General features: G+C 36.0%; 1 protein-coding gene across 1 annotated transcript in view; it reads right to left on the bottom strand.

Annotated features, from left to right (window-relative positions):
• The window catches only part of TTLL7 (tubulin tyrosine ligase like 7), a gene marked incomplete at both ends in the record, with an annotated part of 81,737 nt that overhangs the window by 32,858 nt on the left and 29,595 nt on the right, over positions 1-19,284 (bottom strand). Inside the window, 6 exons of the mRNA XM_084244301.1 lie at positions 2,253-2,442; positions 6,960-7,046; positions 8,504-8,639; positions 9,722-9,795; positions 9,881-10,028; positions 14,700-14,794. Coding sequence (XP_084100427.1) covers positions 2,253-2,442; positions 6,960-7,046; positions 8,504-8,639; positions 9,722-9,795; positions 9,881-10,028; positions 14,700-14,794 — 730 coding nt within the window. The remainder of the gene's footprint in view (positions 1-2,252; positions 2,443-6,959; positions 7,047-8,503; positions 8,640-9,721; positions 9,796-9,880; positions 10,029-14,699; positions 14,795-19,284) is intronic.

The raw sequence follows: 19,284 nt of genomic DNA, 5'->3' as shown, positions 1-19,284 counted from the left end.
AAGTTAAAAAAAGAAAAGGCAGGATCTAAAGGGATGCTATAAGACCAAACAACTAAGGAAAACCATAGAATTTCTTCCCCAAAGGATACTGAAAAAATTTTTTAAAAAGAGAACCAACTATTCCAGGTAAATGTTGATACTTAACACAGGGAAATAAATACCATACAGTGTTAACAAAATGTATACAGTTTTAGTCATATTCTATCTACCCTCTGTTCTATATTCTCTCTGTTTGGGGAATATATCAATCTCCATTAATTAAATAATTTAATAAAACTCACATGAAGGCAGGTTGAATACCCAAATATTTCTCTTCATTAGCTGTTGAAAAAAATTTAAACCTTTATAAAGGTAATGGACATAAACCTTATATTTAGGGATGTATTTCTAAAGTATATTTTGAATAGATGATAAGAGCCCTCATTTAGGTTCTGGAGAATACAAAAAAAAAAGGATACTCACTCAAGCTATAAAAGATGTTTTTATTAAAAAAACACTTCCATTTGTTCCAAATATCAACTTCCTTTTGAACCTAAAAAAAAATCACACTTTTTTTTTTTTTTTAAAGAACAGTGTTTCTAGAGCGGGGAACATACCCCTGGCCACACTTCTACTGAGGAAAATACCCAAAAGCATGGGAAAAAACCTATACCTCATCCCTGTTCTATGAGGGTTTAAGGTGAAGGTTTAGACATACATAACCTGATCACACAAGCCCAAGAAAAATTTCTTTTAACTCTCTGCAGATTTCCATTTTTTTCCAACATACACTGGAAATTCAGAGAAAATAACTCAATAGGCTAGACATGCCCATGATATTTGGGTAGATTAGTAAAAAATGGTTATAATCTGCCAAGCAAAGTATTTAAAAAATATATTTTATATAATTTTGTATATGGCTATCTTATATCAAACCAAAATATATTCATTAAAGCTATAACAGGCTTGACTCGCCTAAGTAAATTCTCTACAACAGAAAATGTTACATATAATTTTGATTTTATCCCCAGTCATCAAGCAATATTTTATCAACAAAACTCAAGGGGAATTGTGGTTATGATATTCCTTACTGCAAGATTAAAGAGAGAATATAAAACAAAGTGAAACCCTTGTTCTAATTCCCAATGACTACAAAAACTGTGTAACTAATAAAAAAAAAAAAAGACATGTCATTGAGTTAGCCTACTTATAAAATCAGGATTCACACTTAAAAACATACTTTAAATCTGTATCACATTTTTATTATACTATCTGATCTCAATTTACTAATCTAGTGGTCTAAGAGCAGAGAACAATCTTAGAGCCATAGGAATCTTAGCATTTTTTTTTTTCTCAACCCTACTCTTATGCTCTGACAATACCTGCTGCTACTAGAGGCAAACACTAAGCAACAGGACAGGGGTCAAAAACTGATAAAACCTAGGCGGGACCAGGTCAGCTTTCAAAAGAGACAGTCACAGTTAGACAGAGACCCACTGAAAGTACCTAAGGCATCTTTAAGAAACACAGGAATCTAAGAAGGAATGAATGGAAAACAGAAAAACTGTGATAAGGAAAAAAAGAAAGCAGGAAAGGAAGGATACAGAAAAGTCGGCTGGTAACTCTCCTAAATACCTCCTGTTCACCAAAACCCCTGACTTCAGTGCTTATTCATGATGAAAATGGGGCGGGGGGATGGGGGGGGAACAGGTGGTGAAGTATTTCACAACTGCATGGCTCACAAATGGCGAACTATTTCCCAATTGTGTGGCTCACACAATTGTGTGAAAGTCTATCTACTCAGATAATACACATTAAGAAGCAAGGTATCCTTTGCCTGTCTAATTCACTGTGGACATTTTTATAATAAAACATTTTAGTTCATTGTCCAAATGTTTTTTTGTTTTTTAAATGAGTAAAAAGGGAGGTAGGGAAAGCAGGAATAGAAGAGTATATTGTTTTAAATTAGAATGCAATGGACAGGTCAGTCATGTGACACATTCCATAAAATTCATGCAAAAATCTAGCACTTAGCAACAGCTGTGAATACGGAAGAATGGATCTCAGATATCCTTAATTCCTCACTTTTGTTTCCCATATGCAGGTCCTGAAAGGGACTGTGGGATGTGCCCTGGTAGAGTTAGGGAAGGAGGGGTTGAATTCAGGTCTGCTCACACACAAGGGTTCATTTAGCCCAAGGTCTTTTATTGAGATCAGTAATTTCAGTTTCATAATCCTTCACGTAACAACCGAATTAGAAGAAAATAACTTACTGGATTGTTGAATTAATTTGTAGGGGTTAGGCTGTTTATGATTATATGTAACTTGTTTTTCTCTCTTCTTATGTTGGCAGTCTTCTTTTTCATCTGATTCTGAAGAACTGCTGTGACTGTCGTAACTGCTCTCACTGCTGTAGTACTTCCTCCTCATTACCTCAGTACTCTCAGGCATAGAAGACAGAGGCTAAAGTAGAAAGAAATGTTATTTTGTTAGAATTTTTTAAAGACTTATTAACATATCAGTTAGAATATTCAATTTCCTATATATGCTTGCTGATTTTCACTGAAAGCTAAAACTCTCCCAAAGTACTATTGCTACAGTTCTGCTATTAGTCTACAATGACATTCACTAATTTTTCTGTTCCTGCAAAATAGTCTTCCTTAAATGCTATAGCTCAGTCATGATGCAGAAAATGTTGCTTCTTCATGATTGGCATAAAGGAACAAATATCTACAAAGAATAACAAAAGGAAAAACTTTTACAATAAAAATATAAAAATCAGAAATACAATCAGTTTTTCTTCATTCTACAGTTTACTCATCACTCATCAAGTCTCAAAGATGTCCCTTCATTTTCTCATTCATATTAACAGTCACTCAAAGATGCCTGTAAGCGCACTGTATGTCCTTATGAAAGTGAGAAAAGATAAGGAGAAGAAAAGGGATAAAAAGAATAAGTAACCAGATAAACCACTATAAGATAAACCACTATCAATAAAGGAAGGCCACATCTTAAAACAATATTTACAATATAATAATACACATTAAGAAGCAAGGTATTGGGCCTCCCCAGTGGCGCAGTGGTTGAGTGCTGGGTTGCGAAGCTGCCCGCAGCCTCTGCAGCGCCGGTTCGATCCCCGGCTGCTCCCCGGCCACCGGAGGAGGGTCCCACATGGCGCGCAGACCTCTCCAGCCGCCCGCTGCTCCCCTCAGCAGTGTACTTCGGTCCTTCTGCCTGCTCTGCTCCCCGCTCTGGCTCTGGTGAATTCTCTCACCCTCCCGCACTTCTGACTGTACCCAGTGCATGTATAAACAAAAAACAAACAAACAAATAAATAAATAAAAATCTTTAAAAAAAAAAAAAAGAAGCAAGGTATTCTTTGCCTAATTCACTGTGTACATTTTTACAATAAAACATTTTAGTTAATTGTCCATTTTCAAATTTCCTGTAAACAACTCATGCCTTTTCTCAGAGAATTCCTAATTCTGACATATACCTTCTGGCCATACTGGAACAACACTACTTTTCATTGCCTATAAAACATTTTCTTTTTAGTGCTATAGTATAAAAATCAGTATGGCATGAGGTTTTTAGAGGACAGGTACACCAAGTAGAGGGTAAATCAGTAAGGATTCAAAATGCCAAGCTATTGTGTTCCAATATCTCTATTAGAATCACTTATCTCCAAACATTCCAATCAATCTGCTTCTAATGATGCCACTAAATGAACAAAGACGGGAAAGTGGGAGGGCTTCACTTGTTCTTGCACAGCCAAGAACAAGACAGTTTTGTAACTTAGTCATTCTAAGATACTATTTATTACACACACCATATGCCTCTCATTCCTGCTGGGAAAAGTCCCTGCAGTTGTATACTAGTTTCTTTTTCTCTGTTAAATCAAACAAAATGTTTTGATGTTAGCATACACCATAATAAAATCCTTGGTTACCATAAGATTTCACTGAAATAAGGTGTATCCTCTTGTGTAACAGTGTAGGATGAAAGATAAAGAGAAATAGCATTTTATGAAGTGCCTGGAATACATATTAAGCCAAAACATGATCTTAAATGTACTGCCTTTGCAAAGGATTAAAAAATAACCAAAGCAGGGAAGTAGTACACTGAGGTGCCACACTGAGTTTAAAAGTATGTTCTTCTTTTGAGATCTAATAGTTACTGAGCACTAACAATGTTCAAAGTGATATGCATAAAAACATTTACCAGTAACACAATCATCAAACATTTTGACAGTTATGAATTATACAGAGAGGCTGTCTCTTCTGAAGTCTAGCATACCCAGAAGGTGGTAACACAATCAGGCTGACTAGTAGTACCCTACTTCATGTAGATAAATCATTTTAAACTTTAAGAAACTTGACTACATGATAATATATTTAATCCTATAAAAATCACAACAAGAAATGGATAACTGAACCTATATGTCATATATGCATTGGAACTGTTTGACCAAGACAATGTTCAAATAATAAAAAATCATAGCTGGGGCCTCCCTGGTGGCGCAAGGGGTTAAGACGCAACCTATGAAGCTATCTGCAGCCACTGCAGCACAAGTTCAATCCCCTGGCTGGCCAGGGAGCTACCCACATGGTGCAGCAGACCTCTCCTGACTCGCCTGCTACTCCCTGCAGCAGTGTATTCCAGTCAATCTGCCCCCCATTGTGTCTCTGGTGAATCCTCTCACCCCCCACACCTCTGGCCTGTACCTCAGTTCTTGTATGCATAAATAAATAAATCTTTAAAAAAAAAATCACAGCTGTATAAACACTAAACAGTACATTAACTATAAAATGGAATTGCAAAACTGCCACTGAATTATGATACAAATCTTACTATGTTTTATGTCCAATTTTAATGTAAATTGGGTCATTTTAAAAATATGTAAGTGGTATAAGAAATTATAAAATACCCATGTAAATAATAACAAACTGAAGAAAAAAGAACAATGCTAATATTTTTTATTTGTGAAGCCAGTTAATATTATTAGATTCTCAAATATGTAAAAAGTTTTTATTTCTTCTCATACAAGTTTCATTTAACCTTAATTAACTTCAATCATTCTTCTGCCAATAAAGATAGTAGAAATCAATGTTTGCCATGTGCTATCAGGAAAGGTTACTTTGAAGTTTGGCTTACTCAAAAGCCAACTGTGTAGAATGAAGAATAAAATGCTTTTACTTTAGACTGATTATGCAGCTTTTAAGCACTGTGAAATATTGCTGGCATTTTTAATAACTATAGTAACTAATCAATAAGGGAAGTGAAAAGATTTTCAACATGAATTCTGTTCTTCGGGAAATTAGATTTTTATTTGAATAATCCTAATTTGATGAAGTAAAGGAAGATATAAGCAAGCAAAGGGCTATGTTAGGGTCTCTGCATTTGCCCTTAGGTTGACTCACATCTGCTTTTACTGAATTGAAACAATTAATATACCAAGCATAGATCTTCCCAATGTTTCCACTCATGGAATTGTTTACTTTTACAGATACTCTTATTTGTTCCAAAGGAATTGTCAACAGCTTCCACAGTTCTTCAACAAAAAACACATAATTCAGAAAAATGGCTGACATCCCAGCTCTCTAGTCTCCACTAGATATGTATCTTTCACCAGTTCTTCTTGCACCATTTTATTCTCCAAGAACTTTCCACTTGAGTCATACCAAATTCTTCATTGTTTTTCCAACAATTACACAGTGTCACACCTCCATGGCTTTGCCTTTAATGATCCTCCTACCCCACATAACCTTCCAGCCCACTTAAATGTTCAGATACTACTCATTCGAGACCCAGTGCATATGGCGCTTCTTTTATATAAGACATCATATAGTCTAGCAATTATTTTCTTCTCTATGCTACTGCAGTACTTTCTACACCCTTTATTACAGAACTACCTATAATAATCCTTGATTTTGTGTTCACCCATTTGTCTTCCACTAGCCAGTGACATCCTTTGGACACATTCAAAAATCTAACTAATGGGTTATGAGAACCTACTAAGTGCCAGGTGCCGTATATGTTAGGTGCTAGAAATAAAAAGAAGAAAAATATGTTTCTAAGTCTGAAGGAATTTATGAGCCCAATTAAGGAAAACACGCCATCAATTATTTGTCACAACAGCTCTTTAGAACTGTTCTTTGTGGTATAGCAGGAGAAGAGGAAGGAAGATCTGAGTCTCACTGGCAGAGTGAGGGAAGATTTCACAAAGGCAGTAATGGTTCAACTGGATTAGAAGGGAATTCCGATCAATCAAACAACAAATGAATGATTGTTTTTAACTCAGGCATTCCTAAGACATAGGAAAAGCCCAAAAACATGACAATATGATGTGTGTAAGGACATAACAAAAAGCTTATTATTGCTGAACTATAAAGTAGAAAGAACGGAATGAAAAGTTTCCACAACACTACAAAGTCAATTCCTTCCTACCCTACTAGCAAAGACTCTAATATATATCAAAACAATAGATGTCACAGAGCAGATGAAGGTAAAGCAAACACCTGTCCATTTTTGCCTGCATGACAGTATTCTATTTAGTCCTAGAAACAACCTATTTTATGTAAGAGAATTTCAATATCATTGGAATACCAAAAACAGGGCCTCTGGAGTCCTGACTCACTTCCTAGAGTGCTACATATATCTCCAATAAATATGTATCTAGAGATATGCAGAAAACTTAACACTGAGTATAAAATAAGTTTAGTAGGTTCCAGGTTCTTCTTGGCCCCTGATCCTCAGGGTTTTCACTTGAATTAGGGGAAGTATCAATAATGAGGGAAATGAACAAAGCCCGAGTGTAAGTAACATTATCTTCCCAACTCCATCTACACTGGATAGATATAGTTCTTGATATATAGTCCTTGAAAGTTGTATCAGTCATTCTTAGGCAAAATATAAAGGGAAAACAGCTGTGCTTATTAGTAGCATCTACTTTGCTACTAAGGAAATTTGAGGTACTGCACCTTAGGTCCTCGAGACTTGGAAGTTTTTCCCATCAACTTCTCATCGTCAATTTCACATTGTTCCAGAAGATCCAAAATATCCTCCTCCTTATAAAAATATTTAATAAAAATTGTGATCACTAACAGACTCTTGAATTTTTCCAAGTTCAATCGCCATAAAGCAGGGTACAAGTATTCCTGAAATTACTTAATGATAGCTCAGATCAAATAAATAAAAAATCACAACAAAATCTCTTGAAGAAACTTTTCCTAAAATCAGCAAAAGAAATAATATATTACTGAAATCTATTATGTATTAATTATTATAAGCAAATGTATCTCTGTGTTGTAGTATGCTACTAAAAGCTTAGAGTACAATACTTCAATAAATTAGCCTATTGGACAATTTAAAATTTCCAAAAGTTAACTCTAATTTTCCAAACCACAATTTTGTTCATTTCTATGTTGATTACTGCAATATAACATTATAACTTCAGACAGAAAACTTTTGTTTCTTTCATTATACCAGTTTCATATAGAAACAATGTAACAAGAAATATACAGACTGTGGAATTTGAGTGAAAAGACCATAGCAAAGTTGATCTATAATAGATCTTATTAGTATTTTTTCAATCACTCATAGCATGGAATACAAGATACTGGGAGTTATCATTGTAGGTAGCAACCCAGAAATATAAGTACCAACAGTTTTAACAGGTCAGATAAACTTGTCTGTCCTGCAGGATATTAACAAGCATGATTCAAGCAGAAGCTTGATTATACTCGCATAATGGCCTTGTCCTCCTGAAATCCTCCATTTGGAAATCCAAGTTACCAAATTAAGAGGTGTGAATACCCTGCTAAGACCATGCAGAGAGAAAGACATACCTATCCAGCTCTCCAAATGTTCCGACTATCACAACAAAGATAACAGAAATGTAACAAAGTTATCTTATATTTCCAGCTCCAGTTAAGCTTTCAGATATACACAACTGTATGATTTATTTCAAGCAAGGCCAGCAGAACAACAGCACAATTCAGCCCAGTTAAGATGGCAGATTAGTGGGTAATAGAATTAAGTGGTCCATCATGCTATAATAATATATTATTGGATGATTTTTATAGATTATTATTAATAGATAACTGATAGCCCTTTTAGTAAGGTAAACAGATTATCACATGTGTGTATGTGTGCACACATGTACTTTAATTATCTCTAATATGCCAGGTCTATGCAGAAGAAAATGCTGTATGTTTGTTACACTGCTAATAATGAGGCTATCACTAGATTAATTCAATGACTTTTTGTTCAGTTACATATATATACATCTCTATAATATGTTTATTACAAGATAATGACATTCCCTACTGCATATTTTGCCCTGTTAAACAACAACTTATTTATGAATCACTTAGTTGACTATGAAATGCTATCAACTGTTAAAATGGAAGGAAAGTACATTTTAAAAGTAAAATGCTTTTTTATGTGGGATACTGGGTAGGTTGTTTTTAAAAACATACTGTTAGCATCACTCCTTTCTCCTTAAAAATACTGATTTATTTACCTTCATCTTCTTCAAAGGATTATTTAGCTCTCGCTGGAATGAGGCTGCTCTTCCTGAAAGGAAGGTCTGAAAAGCAACAGCCAACAAATTTTCATACTTTTCAAGTAGTGTTTTATCATCAGGAGGATAAATACGTCTACAATAAAATCAGAAAAACAGCTTGTGTAAAAGAAGCTATCATAGCACAAGAGTTAAGGTCAATTACATAAATAATCTTTACTTTCTCTGTGTCAGACATTTTACTAAGTGCTAGAAATCTAGAAATAAAGCTAAAGTATAGCCATGATAAATTCATGAATTTTTATCTGTTACACATACAAAAGTAAAGTTTATCTATAGAATTTCATTAAACAATGCAGTTGCAGAAAGTATATGCTATAAGGGTTTGGTTGGAGGGAGGTGGCTGGAAAATTACAATTGGGCATATTAGAGAAATATTGAGCTTTATGGGAGAGAGCTCAGGTGATGGGAGATAACTGGGAATTTTTGGACTTACTGTGATTATTGAGGTATACAAGAATAAAGTAAGTAATCCTGATGATCTCTTTTAGGGGCTAGAATTTGCCTGTCTAGAAAAGAATTGGGTAGAAGTACAATGAGAGGAATAGTCCTCATCACTACTTTGGTATTGTTAAGGCCAGGAGAAAATATCTTACCAGGAGGGCAGGAAGCTCTCTGGCCTCAAATCTTCCTAATTCTGTTGAGTTAAGGTCAAAATTTGGGAGGAGATGTAGTCTTTTCAAGAACACAAAGAGCTTTGGGGAACCCCCTTTCATCCTATCAAAAGTGATACTGTGGAAGAGTTCTGGTTTGGCACAGTCTACACCCCTCCCTATCATCTCATATCTAGCTCCTTCACACATTTTCATTAATTGTCTGACTCCTGATACATTTGAGTTTAAAACAAAGCACAGCAACCACTTTGAACTGCAAAATGAATATTAAGAAATCTGAAACATGACTTTCTCAAAATACCAAATTGTAATCAAATAAAGTCACAGGATAATGTCTAGTTTAAAAGACTTCCATCACCCCAGCAGCTGGGATAAGTCTGAATCATCAACTTCCTGTCTATGTTTTCTATCTGGAAAGAGTAAACAAAAAGCAGTTTCTCATAATAAATTAAACAGTAGCCAAAATAAGCCCACAAAATTCAAAAACATGTAGAATTGTGTTGACACTTCATTTCTCCAATCTATTAAAAATATGGAAAATTACCTATAATTCCCCATATGCCGATTTTCATGTTCTTCTTTCGAGACCTGCTTTCGTACTTGAGCCAGTCTTTCTTTCTAAAAATGAAAAAACTTCACAAGTAAAACCTGACAAATAAATTATGCAATTCAAATTGTGGATATGTTTTTTAAATTTTCATACCAGCTCTTCTTTCCGCCTCTCCAACTGGTGTCTCTGCTGTTCCCAATCTGAGGAACCTGGTAAGAGCCTTTTTATTGAATGTTGACCATAAAGCCTCCTTTGGGCCTCAGCTTTTTGTTTGGCCAAGTTTTTCCTTTTATCACTAGTCCTAAAACATAAAACATAGGCTACATTCTAGAATTCAAATACCTCAGATCCTATACCTGTGGAGAGAAGTAGCAGAAGAGGAGACACAGTGGGGATAGGAATAAATGTTTATTAAATTTATATATTCATACATATAATATTCATTTAATCATTCATCAAATATAGGTCTCCACATAGTATGTAGATGTTCTGAAGGTAAAAAGATATAACAGAAACTATAAATTTTCAGAGTAAGACATGCCTAGTTTCATTTTCCAACATAATTTACTAATTCTACAATTTTAGGTCAATTAATTGCTAAATGTTAATAGCATCTCCTCCTCCTAGACTTCTTACAAAGATTAACTTATGGTAACACTAATAGACTCTTAACAAATATTAGCTCCTTTTTGCCTTCCTAAACCAGTTCCATTGATATTTAAGCATTCCACTTATACTAGCCACTCTTTAAGATTATCAGTGTTACTGAAATCCCAGCCTAACAATCATCATTTGAAAGCATTTTCAGTCTTTCTTACTTTAGCAAAATCATGAAAATTTAGTGACAACTGTCTGATTTTATAGGAGAGACCTACTGTGAGAGTGCCTTCCTATAAGCCTCTTATCTCTCTTCATGTAGCTGGTACATTAAGAGAAGCCTGAGGTCTTTCCTTCACACTCCCTCGAGCTTCACAGTTATATATACCTCCCTTAAGGATCTAGCAAGAGCAGGGCAAATGCATGGGTGGTGGGGAAAGGAAAAGCAAAGATTATTCTTCACTCAGCCTTGGGAAAAGATAGGATTTGTATGCGTGAGCTTAAGTTCCTATGCCTTCCATTGTCATTAGCCTGGTAAGATCAAGATGAAGGTGCAAACCAAAGGAACAGGTACAATAAGGCCATTTGATCAACTTCTAGTGTGGAGAGGTAAAAAAAAATGCTTAAGGTAACGTGTGATCCCATCTGTTCATCAGGCAATTGCATTGAGATGATGGGGCTAAGACCCTTCACAATAAAAATTGTTCTTGGCCTCCCTGGTGGCGCAAGGGGTTAAGACGCAACCTATGAAGCTGTCCGCAGCACTGCAGCACAAGTTTGATCCCCGGCCAGGGAGCTATCCACATGGTGCAGACCTCTCCTGTCTTGCCCACTGCTCCCCTCAGCAGTGTATTTCAGTCGGTCTGCCCGTTCTGTTCCCCACTCTATCTCTGGTGAATCCTCTCACCCTCCACACCTCTGGCTTGTACTCCGGTCCTTGTATGCATAAATAAATCTTTAAAAAATAAAATAAATAAAAAATATTCTTTTCCCTCACAACTTGAACTTATAGGAGTACTAGGAAACTGATCTCTTTCCTGATAATATTGAGATCTGAGTGACAAATAGGTTAGAAGGAATAATTTTTTAAAAAAGAAACAAACACAGGCAGATAACTGCAAGTCATTCAGTTTTGTTGGAGCTGTGGGTGAATGCGGGGAATTCCGCTGGTCAAAAGGGCTTTAATATTAGGTTATTAAGTCTCAAATTCAACTTTAGTCAATGAAGAAAGAGGCGAAATTTCAAAGAAGGCAGAATCATATGTGTATTTCCTTGGCAATATGTACAGTGGTTTAGAATAAGAAGAATTAGGCAGTCAAGATGGTACAGTGTATTGAGCATGCCCCCCCCCAAATTCATATACTGAAATCATAGCCCCAAATGGTGATGGAATTGGTAAGTGGAGCCAAGGGATAGTGATTAGATCATGAGGGCAGAACTCTCTTGAAAGGGATTGGTGCTTACTAAAAAAGGCTCCAGAGAGCTCCCTAACCCTTCCAAGGGGTGAAGATAAAGAAGTCTGTGACCCAGATAAGCACTCTCCTTCTACCAGTTGGTACCTAACCTCTGACCTCCAGCCTCCAGAACTGTAAGGAATAAATTTCTTTTATTTATAAGCTATTATATGTGGTATTTTGTTAAGACAGTCCTAAAGGGCTAAAACAAATGGAATGCTTCTTCCATCAGAAAGTTTGAAACATGAGGGTGGAACCCAAGAAAACAGGAATTAAAGGGAAAAAAGCTGAATTATTTTGGAGGAGAAATAAATGCACTTTATGATTAATTCGATATTAAAAGATTGTGATTTTTAGTGATTACTTTTTTGAGAGTAACATTTTTCCAAAGATGAATATTAAATTTGGCTGAATTTCCTGTTTAAGGAAAAAGGGGTGTGCCATGCCTAGGTAGTTCTTAATTTTTATTTTTTTATATTTCACTTTGTCTAGAATGACCATTTCCATATAGCATCTCATATAAAAGGAAAGAAGAGAGAGGAAGGGGAATAGAAATGAAAAGAAGAAAAATAGAAGCAAAGACAAAAACACAGGAAATCACCGTAAGAATTTTTCTCTAGAGGAAAGCTGCCAAATTCCACCCTGTAGGAATTCTGCCATTCTGAAATCAGTTTAGATTTCTATAAATATGGCATAAACAAGCACCAATAATGTTTAGTACATCTCTCCCAGACCAAAATAAAATTTAACCAAAGTGAAAACAATCTCTATTACTTAGCATTTTAATCAGCAATTATTCATACAGCTGTATCCATACACTGACTTGAGTCTTGTTTACCACTTCATGGAATCCTTTCCTAACCATCGCTGTCATTCCATCCAAGGAATTTCTCTAACCATTTGCCTTGCACACTCTAGACTCCTGTAACATGAACTCATTAGTTCTATGAACATGCTGTGCTTTGTTTAAAACACTTCCCTATCTTTCTACAATTAGTCACATTTGAATGATGTTCTTATCCACCCTTTTCTATCATTCCAACTTTTATTTAATTCTCACTATATTCTAGTTCTAGATATCTCTTCCGTTTCTATTCATTTATTTTAGGATAATTAATGTATCAGTAGAATTTAATCAAAACATTCTTTGGTCAAGCAAAATAAGGGAACTGGAGAACATTTCTGAACAAGTATATATGTCCACCTCCTTTTTTTAAAAAATGATGCCTTCAATATAAAGCCACTTTGCAACCAGGCATCTGCTAAATGCTTGCAAACATCAGAACAAGTCATTAAGAAGCACCCCACAACTCTTCTCGGTCTTAAAATGACAATCAGAATAAACAAATCATAAAATCCTTGTGCTTCAATCCAACACCAAAGGTCTTTTTCAATCCAACACCCTAAGCGTTATCTGAACACTTATAATGGCAGACAACTCACTACCTGCATTAAGTAGTTCAGTTAAAACTTTTAATAAATTTCTTTTGGAGTAACCCAAAAGCTTTCTAAAACAATAAACATTTCAAAAATTCGCTATCTATGATCATGTAACCTGCAAGTAGTCTACCACCCACACCAACCAAACTTTCTTTCAAACTTTACTTCCCACTGTGTCAATGCTTTCTTTTTATTGTTACTGTTATTATTGCTATTGCCATGTGTTTATTTTTTAAACCATTTATGAAGAGATCTATAACTGGCATTCAAAGATATAAATATATTAATGTGTATAATTTAATGATCTGGGAGATAAGCAAATGTCCATGAAACCCTCCACAGCATGTCACAAACATATTTGTAACCTCCAAAATTTTTCTCACTCTTTATTATTATTTATAATAAAAACACAACATAAGATCTACCCCTCAGCAAATTTTTAAGTATATAATACAGATTTGTTACCATAAGCACTATGAAGTACAATAGAGCTCTAGGATTTACTCATCTTGCGTTAGTGAAACTTTGTATTCTTTGATATTATCTCCCTATTACCCCTTTCTCTAGCCCTAGCAATCACCATTCTTCTTCAATGAGTTTGACTACTTCAGATTCCTCATATAAGAGATATTATATAGTATTTGTTCTTCTGTGTCTGGCTTATTTCATTTAGCATAATGTTCTCCAGTTTCAGCCATGTTGTCACAAATGGCAGGATTTCCTTTTTTTAAGGCTAAAAATAGTCCATTGACCCAGCAGTCCCACTTCAGAGTATATGCTCATAGGGAGCTGAAATAAGACTCTCCCATCCTTTATTAAAAAAAAAAAAAAAAGATTTAATCTCAATGAGATATCTGCACTCCCAAGTTGACCACAATATTACTCACAATAGCCAAGACATAGAAGCAACATAAATAAACGGGTAAAGAGAATGTACATGTACATACAATGGAATACTATTAATGATACAAAAAAGAACAAATTCTAATCTTTGATTTCCAGTGGGAAAGTTAATCCTCACCTATAAATGCTTCTTCTTTTCTATTTACTCAGCTTATAAGATAGGAGATCTCTGGACAGAAAGGTAGAAAATCTATGTCTGAGTACTTGGTTTTGTTTTTTTACTTCCAAAAGGACCTCTTTGCTTTTGTTTCTTCTTGTAAGGCTAGAAAGATCATCTAGAGCATTTCCTAAGGTACTCTTCACTTCAGTCTCATACTCTACAATAAATAAGTATGCCACACTATAATTTAACCACACTTACTGCAAGTTCAGAGTATTACATGGAAAGAAGGAAAAAGCAGTGTGCAAGAACATAGAAAAAATATTTTTTACAAATGCTAACAACCAAATGGGTTTAATGAATAAAATGAAGACATTCAAAATACAAAATACAAAACATGACAAGAAAATCCCATGTACAAATGAGAGATATGTCAAGTAGGGAGAGAAAGTTCCAGAAGATGGAGGAAAAACTTTACCTGATGTTTAGTAGCTTCAGTGCATTTAGCAGTACTCCCCTTTTTACATCATAGTCTATTTTCTGATCAGTTCCAAAGCTTGGTGCTCGATTGATCTAAAATGTACAGATAAAATAATGAGAGTAGTTAAATGTCAGAAGGTCAATAAATATTCAGTACACTTTTGGTAATCTGGCACAGAATCCCCAACCAGTGGATATTTACATGGGAGATGGCCCAGATTACCACTGCCATACCTCCACTTCTATCACCCAAAGTCAAGGAACTGAGTGTTAGTGCCACCTCCCCTCTGCCCGCCACGCTGCCTTTGCTCAGAATCTTTAGTGAGCACATTTATTTGCCCTCTTTCTGCTCTCTACAGCTTCATCCCAGGTGCTGCATTTTCTAAGTTTAGGTAAAAGTGAAAGAACAGTAATAATAAGATGACAAAAAAAAATATTGTTACCAATCTAGTAATAATTATATGTATGTATTTAGCATATGGAAACCATCAGTGCCTTTTTCTCGTTACTTTATATCTTCTGGATTAATTAGCCTATCACGGTCTAAAAAAAATAGTTTCTTTCCACCTGGCTCAAACAATAATTCATCAACTTTCATTTCCAAAGGCACTGACTACATTACTTATATTACTCAAAAGACACCACTAAGTGTAGTTGCAGACTAATTTCTATAAAAATCCTTAACTGGATAGGACTCACGGGAATAACATAAGACACTTATGGTTGTTCTATTTTCCAATATCACTTTCTGTATTCCATTAACATTGAAAATAAAAGTTAACTGAATATACCATGAAATTCATTATACAATATGCTACTACTTCAAGAGCTGGAATTTTTGGTTTTGTCCTTGGTTGATGTTATTGTTATGACAATGTAACTGGAATAGCAGCTGTTTAAGAAAATTGTTAATTCAGTAGGTTAGAACACTATTAAACTCAAAATTGCAAGCTTAGCTTCATGTCCACCAATTAAACCTGTACATTATCTCAAAAAATAGGCCTGCTACTAGTCATAAAGTGTACTGTTTTGTGCAAATCTATCACCACAAGAGACAACTGATAGCATGTCCTTTACAACTGACAGCTGAAAGAAACCACATCATACTTAAATGATTCAGAAATACAAATCTTACTAGAAACATGGCACAAAATTACTGCAGAAAAAACAGTGAATAGAAGCTAAACAAGCAAAAAGATCACCTATAATCAGTCCCACTTGCTAGTATATTGTTAACAACTTGATAAAGGGTATTTCAGAAATTTCCTATGCATACGTAATCATTTTGTATTGAGTACCTGCTATATGAACCATACTATTTTCTAAACCAAGTTTTTCTAACATTGTATTATGAAAATCTTTCATGCCAACATTTTGATGGATGCAAGGAACCCCTTTTATTGAGAACTACTATACTGTATTTTGTTTGCTGATTTCTGGTTTAAAAGGTGATGGATATATGCCCATCCTTGTGATGTTGTCTTAGGGGAAGGCAATAGCTTGGCAAGTGCAAGAACATTGAATTATTCCAGGTAAATTTGAAAAAGGGAGTTTATTAATCTGCTACTTCAAAGCTCTAAGCATTTCCTCTTATAAGTGCAAAGAAAGGGTAATGCGAAACAGTTTGTGGGAAAAAAGTTTCAACCATTCCACACTGATTCAAATATAGCTAAAATTTTTATGATACAATTCATGCTAATTCTGCTACTACATGTAGCAAAATTATAAAATAAACCACTCAAGAACTGATTAGGTGGTTCACTGAAATGTTATCTACCTTTAGAGACTTTAAGTGTTCCGTTCCAAATGTGCAATTTGGAATTCTGCTGGATATACCCCTAATCGAAGAGGGCATGAGATTTTGATGCAACACAATCTCAGACCTGTCTCTCTTTTTATAAGAAATTGGTCTATGAAAGAAATTGGTCTATGAAAAAATTTACCCATACAAGGTAAACTGATACATGAAAAGGTAAAAATGTTTTTCAATTTAGGTAAAAACTCAGAATTTTTTGTAAGTTTTCTGAGAAATGTTAAAAAATATAAACTAGAAGAACCACAAATGGCTGACAAAAGAAACTCTGAAAATTAGAGTTCTATCCAGCCAAAACTACATACTCTGTAGTGCTGATGACTTCTTTGGTTCTTATCTCTTACCCCAATTCTAAAACAGACAAACCCAGCAGATGCCGGTCTTAAATTTCAGCAACTTGTAAATGCAAGCAAAAATGAGAACTACAAAGCAACTGGAATTAATAGATGCTATTTAGTAACTGTCCAAATCATAGTTTTATTATGAAAGCAAGCACAATCAATTCATGCACATAGCAAAGTATCCTTACTAGATTCTGAGCTCCTAGTCTGTTTCCTCTGCCCAGTACCTTCCCCGCCCCCTAACTGCAATATCTTACCCTCAAACCCCATCCCACCTGTTACAGCTTTACTGTTCCTCTTTCTGCAAGATTTTTTTTTAATTCTCAAATACACACATGTACACAGAAAGAGTAATGATTCTGTTGTCTGTGGTAGTTTCCTGGTCCCTAATAATAATTATCATAAGACATTGCAAAGGCAGGAAGGGCCAGAGCAGGTTCTCTATGATCTGAGTAGAAGGGGTTAAAGGAGGAGAAAGTCCTGGAGTCCTCGGTGGCTTTTGCAGGCTTTTATTGGGATTTACCAGGTACAGCAGGCAGAGGTGCTGGGGGGCCGGGAGCCTGTCTTCACTCTATCTGGGCTCTCCAGCGTTCTCTGGTGGTCTCTGCTGCTCTCATGGTTCTGCTTTTCTGTTTGTTCTCTGCTTCTGCTGGCGTCTCCGTGACGCTGCCCGTATAAGCCCAGTCTTAGCCCAAGTGAATCCCATCTACATATGCCCACACCCTACTCCAGGTGCCCGCCATCAGGCATGCATTTGGGACTTTACGCTACAGACATATATTGGAAACCCCACTAGACAAGAACAAATATTCAGTCTTATTTTTGTATTTTCATCACCTGGCACAATGACTTCCTGAAATTAATTCAAGGACACTTAAAAGCATTATCAGTTATATCCATGCTCCACCAAATTTCCATGTTTTTCCAAAAATGTTTTCTATGCTTGAAAATTTCTGCAATCTTGCCTGTACAATCATTACTATCAATTAATACAATTCACTCAAAACTATCACATTCTCAGAAGCAATTTCTATCTTATTCCACTTGATGGCGCCAAAATGTTTTTAATAAGTAGATTAGAACCACTAGGTCTCAGCTGGAAGAAACATAAAGAAGCAAAATCTAAGAGATTCTTTTAACCGTTTCAATATAATAAATGTTCATTATCCACGGCTGTTAGTTATTGTGGAGGCTTTTCAATGGTTTTGATGGATATGAAAATGAAAGAATGAATAGGAAATGAAAATATACTAATGCAAACAATAGTTTATTAAGGGCTCTGAATGATATAAAAATGATGAAAAGAATGAAGTATAAAGAAAGGGTATTTCGTACCTTTGAAAAAACACACACAGAACTCAACCATTCAGCCAACTCTGATTTACCAAGCTAGTTTGTCAGAAAAATACTTTACACTAAGATATCTATCTATAAAATCATTATTCCCTGCTATCCTTTCATTTCCACCTCATGCATATGCCTTCACCTCTTCCCCATGCCATCAAGGATAAAAAACAAGTAGTAGGAGCTTGTAAGGGCAGGAATGGGCACAGTGCAGGTTTTCTGATATCCAGCAGACAGGGTAAAGGAGGAGTCAGAGTCCTCAGTGGTTTTTTCCAGGCTTTTTATTGGGATTTACCAAGTACACAGCAGGCAGGGGTGCTAGGGGCCGGGAGGCTGGCAGGCCTCCCAAGCCCCAGCAAGTCCTCACTCTATCTGGGCTCTCTGGTGGTCTCTCTGCTTCTCTCTCTTCTGTTCATTCTGCTGCTTCTGGGCTTCTCTTTCGGCTTCTACTGGCGTCCCCGTGACGCCGCCCTTAAAAAGCACAGTCTTAGCCCAGGTGAATCCTATCTACATCTGCCCACACCCTACCCCAGGTGCCCGCCTCAGGCATGCATTCAGGACCACAAGGATCCATCATCTATCCCGATGGCGGGAGGGCAGAAAAGCCTGACATTTTTCCTTACCCTGTAGTCCACCCCCTCAGGGTTTTCTGCCATATAATCTACATATATATACAATTTTCTTAGCAAAGATAAGCAATGCATCCATGGCCCACAAAAGCAAATACATCACAAGATAACAAAATACAACAGAACACAAATAAGTCCAGGCAGGGCACCAACCTAGTGCAAAAGACAATTATTGGTACCAGCAGATGAGCCACCAAATCTGCTGCCAAAGGCACTGCTCATACGAGGGAGGGGTATCACTCACGGTATCTACTGTAACACACCAGCTGTCAGGCTTCCTGGCCTTCTCTGGCTGTAGTCTCAGCTACAAGCCACACACAGCATCCACCCCCAGGATGCACTGGCTCTGGGATTGGCGATTCTATTCCGTTGGGGGTAATTGCCAACCCTCAGGGTTTCTGTCTGCAGTCGCTCCAACATTCAGCCTTCATAGCCATCAATGCGACTCACAGACCC

The sequence above is a fragment of the Talpa europaea genome (genome assembly GCF_964194135.1).
Source record: "Talpa europaea genome assembly, chromosome: 9".
NCBI lineage: Eukaryota > Metazoa > Chordata > Mammalia > Eulipotyphla > Talpidae > Talpa > Talpa europaea.
The sequence above is the reverse complement of the archived record's forward strand: the minus strand, read 5'-3'. Positions and strand labels throughout refer to the sequence as shown.